Raw genomic sequence first — 7,548 nt, forward strand, 5'->3', positions numbered from 1 at the left:
AAGACCTTTGCAGCAGTTTTCTTGGCACTAAAATGGCCTCCACATGCATGGTCATGACAGAAAGAGATGACATCTCTTTGTTCAGAATTAGGGACACATCTCCTAATGAGTTGGTCAGGGCATTATTTAAACAAGTATGGGTCATCCCAAAAGAAATATTTCATTTCAGCCAAGAATTTAGAGCGGTCTTGTTTATACCAATGCAAGGGCATTCTACCAATAGCAAGGTAGTTGACAATATCAGCAAACCAAGGCATTTCAGATACGAGCATCAATTGTTCATCCGGGAATGATTCTCTAATAAGAAAGGATTCATCAACAGACTCAACATTCAACCTAGACAAGTGATCAGCAACAATATTTTCAGACCCTTTCTTATCTCGAATTTCGAGATTGAATTCTTGTAATAAGAGTATCCATTGAATTAGACGAGCCTTAGCATCTTTCTTAGACAAGATATTTCAATGCAGCATGGTCAGAATATATGATGACTTTAGAACCTATCAAGTAAGATCTAAACTTATCCAATGCAAACACAACAGCTAGTAATTCTTTCTCAGTTGTTGAATAATTCAGTTAAGCATCATTAAGTGTCTTACTAGCATATTAGATCAGATAAGGGAGTTTGTCTACTCGCTGGCCTAAACCAGCTCCTACAACATAGTCAGACGCATCACACATAATTTCAAATGGTAAGGTCCAGTCGGGTGGTCTGACTATAGGGGAAGATGTGAGAAGAGCTTTCAATTGCTCCCATGCTTCCTTACAAGCGTCATCAAAGACAAATGCAACATCTTTTGCAAGAAGATTACACAAAGGTCTTGAAATTTTACTAAAGTCTTTGACGAATCGTCGGTAAAAACCGGCATGGCCTAAGAATGACCTTATCTCCCTCACAGAGCGAGGTTGAGGTAAGTGTTGAATGAGATCAACTTTAGCTTTATCTACTTCTATGCATTTTTCAGAAATGATATGCCCTAGAACGATGCCTGAGTTAACCATGAAATGACATTTTCCCCAATTCAAAACCAAATTCTTTTCTTTACATCGAATCAGCACAAGAGTGAGGTGATGCAAAAATTCATCAGAAGAGGACCCAAAGACAGAAAAGTCATCCATGAAATTTCAAGAAACTTATCTACCATGTCGGAAAAGATGCTCACCATGCAACGTTGAAAAGTAGCGGGTGCATTATACAACCCAAAACGCATACTATGATAAGCAAATGTTCCATAAGGACAGGTAAATGTGGTATTTGGTTGGTCTTCGGGTGCTATGTGAATTTGGTTATAACCCGAATAGACATCTAAGAAACAATAGCGGCTATGCCTCAATAATTCTCTAACATTTGGTCAATGAAGGGAAGAGGAAAATGGTCCTTCTTGGTTACTGTGTTCAACTTCCTATAGTCAATGCAAACTCGCCACCCTGTGGTTGCACGAGTGGGGACAAGCTCATTCATTTCATTTTGAACTATAGTAATGCCATACTTTTTGGGTACAACTTGAATGGGTCTGACCCCACTTGCTATCTGGAATTGGGTATATGATACCTGCATCAAGCAATTTCAGAATCTCACCCTTAACAACATCTCTCATGTTGGGGTTAATTCTCCTTTGCATTTTCCTGGATGGTTTAGTATTTTCTTAAAGATTTATGTGATGCATGAAAATTGTGGGACTTATACTTTTAAGGTCTGAGATGGTCCAACCTAAGGCCTCTTTATGTTCTTTAAGCACTTCTAAAAGTTGACTTTCCTGCTCCGTGTCAAACATGATGTAATAATGACAGGAAAAGTCTCAGAAGAACCTAAGAAAGCATACTTCAGAGTATCAGGCAATGGTTTCAAATCAAGCTTAGGTGGTTCGACAGGAATTGGGGCAGATTCGGAATCAGAGAGTGGAAGTGGTTCCACTGCAGTCTCCCATTTAGCAATATCCATGGGTGGCACAGATTCAAGTAAAGAGTTCACTTCACTAATGTACTCAAATTAAAAATATCTAAGTCAAAGTTATCTAAGCATGCTTGAAAAGGGTCCACAGATAAGATGTCAGGCAATGAGTCTTGAATCAAACTCTCAATCATGTTAATCTCATGCAATTCAGTATCATCACAATCAATGGGTTGTTGAATAATGTTAAAAACATTGATTTCTACGGTCATGTTACCAAAAGATAAATTCAACACTCCATTACGACAGTTTATGATAGCATTGGACGTCGCCAGAAAAGGACGTCATAAAATAACAGGAATATGACAATGTGGGTTTTGCACAGGTTGAGTATCTAACATAATGAAGTCCACATGAAAGTAAAAATTTTCAACCTTGATTAACACATATTCAACAATACCACGAGGGATTTTTACAGATCTGTCCGCTAACTGTAGCGTAACAGGAGTGGGTTTCAGCTCCCCAAAACCTAATTGCTCATACACAGAATATGGCAAAAGATTCACACTTGCACCTAAGCCTAGCAAAGCCGGATCGATTGTATGGTCACCTATAGTGCATGTGATAGTTGGACTAACTGGGTCTTTAAACTTAGGTGGGGTCTTGTTTAGAATAATTGAACTTACCTGCTCAGTGAGAAAGGCACGCTTATGCACATGAAGCTTCCGCTTTTGTGTGCATAGATCTTTCAAGAATTTAGCATAAGCAGGTATTTTCTTGATTGCTTCAAGAAAAGGAATGTTTATGTTGACTCGTTTAAACATTTCTAACATCTCACTGTATTGCGTACCTTTCTTCTGTTGTACCAATCTTTGAGGAAATGGAGTAACAGGTACATAAGATGGTGCAGGGATATTAACACCAGTGGAATTCTTAGAGTCACTTTCATGCTCAGGTTCTTTCTCCACAACGGGTGTTTTCTGTGAAGTTGTATGCACCGGTGGGTCTGATTTAGACTCGAATGACTGTAGTACACCTACGTTGTTATCAACAACCTTACCATTACGAAGAGTAGTGACAACATTCACTTGATTATGTGAAGACTCATTGCAAGCTAGCGTGCTTGCCTGAAATGAACTTTTATGAATCTGTTGAGGTTGACTAGGGAGTTTACCCTTTTCTCTCTCATTTAGTGCATTACAGATTTGGCTCATTTTAAGTTCTAGACTTGTGAAACGTCTGGACAACTATCACTAGGTGGTCTGAAATGTGACACGCATCACAAGTGGCTGTATCAATTTGTTCACGGAGAATAGGGGAAGTAGTTTTCACTTTATTCTGCAGCTCTAACGCTTCTACTCTCCTAGCAAAGGATGCAATCTTTGCATTTTCCTCAAAGTCAGACTCAATTCTATGGACATTGGCTACAGGGGTAGTCTTTTTGGGTTCACGAATAGACTCCCACTGCTAAGTCTTTTCAGCGACTTCGATTAAGAAAGTCCAAAGCGTCATTAGCACTTTTGTCAATAAATAAACCATTGCACATTGACTCAACTGTGGTTCGGGTGGCAACATCTAGAACTTCATACAAAATTTGCACAAGTTTCCATTTTTCAAAATCATGGTGAGGACATTGGAGCAGTAATTCATTAAATCTCTCCAGATATTTGGCAAGAGTCTCTCCATCTAATTGCACAAAACCATTCAGACTTTGACGAATTGTCGCAGTCTTATGGTTAGGGAAAAACTTTTTAAAAAATTCTTTTGTAAGTTCATCCCAAGTTCTAATGGACTGTGGTTGTAAGGCATGCAGCCAGGTCTTGGCTTTTTCTTTCAAAGAGAAAGGAAACAGTCTCAGTTTGAGGGACTCTTCTGGCATTTGGTTAAAACGCAGAGTCCCACAAATATCTTCAAAATCTCTAACATGTTGGTAGGGGTTTTCAGCATCAACCCCTCTAAACATAGGCAACATATGAATTGTGCTAGCTTTTAGCTCAAATTGACCAGCATCAGCTGGTAAGATAATACACGAGGGATGGCTTGCCCTAGTTGGGTACATGTGCTCTTTCATGCTATGGTCCTGGTTCAATTCTTCACCCATAGTTTCAAATTGGTTAGGGATGTTCTCTCAGAAGTGGGTATCTCAACTACGTCCTCTTGATGGATTCTAACTAGACGATTGGTTTGGTCTCTAAAAGATACAATCATAGCCTAGTATGCATATCAGTGAACATGTTATAACACCCAGACAAACAAGCAGTTCGAAACAAGGAGAAAATACTCATGCAAATCAAAGATAGCTTTTGGAATTAATGCACACAGAACTGAAATGTTTGTACAAATCAGACGATCCGCACTGCGCAAATCAGCAGTGTGAAGCTTTTAAGAGTGACAATAAGATTCAGGGCCGAGATGATGCTTTAAATGGAAGCAGAATCAAAGATTCACGTAAACAGACACAGTATCATGCAGATATCGAGAGAATCACAGTGAAACAGTAACTTCATCAAGCAAGGATGGCACTCAACTATCACAGAATCATGTCTATGGGGATTAACAACTAGTCTTTGAAATTATATGTGCGCAAACAATATGTTGCAGAACTAGATACTACCCAGTACACAGATTCAACATGCAAACATGTGATTTAGATATCGCAGGATCATGCACGACGATACTCTATATTGCAGGTGCGTTGACGCAGGTCAGTAAGCACTGGTTCAGTGAGCAGACATGGTGTATCGTTCACACAACAACAAGTAAAAAGAGGTTCAATAACAATACCGCCGGTATAAACCGGGTTTAGGCACGATAAGCAAATGAGTTCTGCTGCTCCTGTCCCTTCTTTTCCTTGGTTTGCAGTGCAGTTTTGCAGGTACCTGTTGAGCTCAAAGAGTAATTCAGTACCCAGAAGTTCTCAGGTAAAGCAAGGACAAAGAAATATCACAATTGATTAAAACTGGTTGTGAAGAATCTACAGCATAAAAGAGATTTTGAATTATTCTGCTGAACTGTCAACCAGGTCAGACTAAGCTTATCAGCACTACACAGTTACGATGGAATAGGTCCAGGCAAACGCAGAATACAATGACGGACAAGAGATGCCCGAAAGCCTGAGCTGAAATGTCACGGGGGAATGAGAACTTGTAACTAGTAATTTATTAGCTGATCTAGATGATTATACTTACTTACCTCACTGCTTAACTTGACAGATGCAATTTTCATGAAAAACTACGACATCTAAGTTATACTAGAATATACACAGGATAATGATAATGATTAATGGAAATATACAAATGGTTTTGCTGCTAAGTTATACTATAACAGAGAAATTGAATCTAAACAGGTAGATGTACAGCCTACATGTGCAGAAAACTCCAACAAGATTTAATTTACAGATATGGCAAAAGACAATGATTTAGCTGCCCTAACTAGATGCAGTGATGGATTAAAGTTAAACAATTAAACTACGATGGCAGGCTACAGTTGAGAGTCGATTACAAACTGAAAAGCAACAGAAAACCTAATATGCGAAAACAAAATACATGACTAAGTTACAGCTAACAATTACAGAATGATTCAGCCAGCACAATGAATAGAGGATAAAGTTCAGGATGGATGTTGTACTGCAGCTGAAATGAGAACAATTACACTACAATAGAGTGATGATCTACTGATGGTTATATGCTTGAACTAAGAAACAAAGAAATTTGTCAATGCATAAACTAAGCTACATGATGTCACTATGAAAATATGCAAATAAAGAATGATTGAATGTTACAGCTAGATGCAAAGACAGTCTTAACTATGTAAAATATATGATGATGCAGGTAATAGAAGAATAAAAACTACAACTGACACTAATCTAACACAATAATTTAACACATATACACAAGAAATAAACTGAAAATCAGTAGAACGAAACCAAAGAATCAATTACACCGCTACCGAGTCCCGGCAGCGGCGCCAAAAACTTGGTAGGCTTATAAACAGTCCTACGACTATGTCAAACTGCAAGTGCACATCGTTTATGGTAGACAGGGCAAATACAGGTCGATCCCACAGAGACAAGGTGGGTGTAGAGTCGATTCAAAAGTCTTACTAAACTGTTTCAATGATAAGTAGCACAAAGGGGGTTTGTTGTGTCGATACGACGAAGATATTGGTCAAGATTATAACAGCAAAATAGAGAGGCAATAACAAAGATGTTAACACTGAGAATAAAGGCACTAGGATTGTCAAATCCACCACTAATTCCTACTATATATTCAACTAATTATACTACTCTTGTCCTTGTAACAGATAAGGAAGAAGTGTCAAGTCTATCACTTACCTAAGGTATTTCACCAATGGATAGTTCAATCGCAACTCAGGTATCAATCCAGAACACTAACTGTCTAATTAAGCACAACTAGTCAAGGGATTGACAACAGTCTCTAAGGCATGAGCTGCAGCACAATCAACACAGTTTTATCCTAACTACAATGGATAAATGGAATACACTGTGAGAGCAAAGCATTGAAGCACTGATATTGAATCTATCCTAGAACAATATGAACATTCAAGAGTAACATAAATAGCATGAATAACATATCAGAGAATCAGGGTTTCATCTAAATCCTAGCAAATAGAATTAGAACATGATGAAGATGATGAAAACACAATTGAATTAAGAAAACTAGTTGGTCCAACTAAAATTGGATACCTTGATACAGAGAAACAAGCCCCTATTTATACACAAGAACTCTCTATCCTTCTTCAATTCGACAATTAATAAGAACCCAACTCACCAACAAGACTCCATTGACTTTATCTGCCTTCAATTTCCCTGCAACTTCGTTAAATCGATGTTCCCCCAATTGTACAGCTAACCCTAACTCTACCTCTCTAAATCTTATCTTCTAGGGTTACTGTTCTTGATAAGAATAGAGATAAGATAGAGAGAGATGGAAATTTAGGAGTTAATGGTGGTGTTAACGATGGTGAAGCTGTGCTCAATGTACGGAGGGGAAGGGTTAATGGAGGTGCTGGAACTGTAAATGGAAGTGAAGGGGAAATGAATGTGGTGATGGTTCTGTTCGAATGGGGAAGAAAAGAATAAGAGGCTTGGGCGTTGAGCGAGAGCATCAGATGTTGATGTCTTGAAGGATGACCTGTTGGATGATAAGCAGCTTCAACAATCTGACGGTTCGGGTGACGAACGGGTTTGGATATTGGGTTTGGGTTTGAGTTCTCTACCAAGCCCATTGCTAGATTTAGGCTTTGCAAGCGGTTGTGGCTGTTCTTTACGCGATATTCCTTCGCGCTTCACGACTTTCTCGCGGGAACCTTGTGCTGTCTCTCTTCCGATTGTCGCTAGCCGCCATTCCTGTGCTATTTTGGCTTCTCAATTCATCCAAGCTTTATTTATTACCTAAAAACACAAAATTAATTAGTAAACATATTTGTTCTTGAAAATAATGAAGATACAAAATTTGGGATAATATATGATTTTAAAGCACAAAAGATGAGATAATTGCCAATAAAAAGGTGTATAAATATGCAATATGTGGCAGTCATCAATCTTCCATGGAACGGAGTAATGAGGCAAGATAATTATCTAGTACTAATCCATCTCTCTCTATCTTATCCCAAATAGAGAGAGATAATTATCTAGT

At 38.4% G+C, this 7,548-nt stretch overlaps 1 protein-coding gene and 1 long non-coding RNA gene across 2 annotated transcripts; both read right to left on the minus strand.

Annotated features, from left to right (window-relative positions):
* Positions 1 to 2,235: 2,235 nt before the first annotated feature.
* On the minus strand, positions 2,236 to 3,105 carry LOC113324777. Its single transcript, XM_026573067.1, has one exon. It carries the CDS (start codon positions 3,103 to 3,105, stop codon positions 2,236 to 2,238), a length of 870 nt encoding a protein of 289 aa, XP_026428852.1.
* A 1,070-nt stretch (positions 3,106 to 4,175) lies between these two features.
* On the minus strand, positions 4,176 to 6,923 carry LOC113320906. The gene is made up of 2 exons (XR_003346347.1): positions 6,682 to 6,923; positions 4,176 to 4,770 (listed from the first exon to the last, which is right to left on the minus strand). It is a non-coding gene; the product is annotated as an uncharacterized LOC113320906 (long non-coding RNA).
* Positions 6,924 to 7,548: the final 625 nt, after the last annotated feature.

This window comes from Papaver somniferum, chromosome 11 (assembly GCF_003573695.1).
Source record: "Papaver somniferum cultivar HN1 chromosome 11, ASM357369v1, whole genome shotgun sequence".
Lineage (NCBI taxonomy): Eukaryota > Viridiplantae > Streptophyta > Magnoliopsida > Ranunculales > Papaveraceae > Papaver > Papaver somniferum.

Excerpts from the sequence above, each read along its gene's own strand:
- LOC113324777 (XM_026573067.1), bottom strand. The coding sequence starts at position 3,105 with ATGAGCCAAATCTGTAATGCACTAAATGAGAGAGAAAAGGGTAAACTC.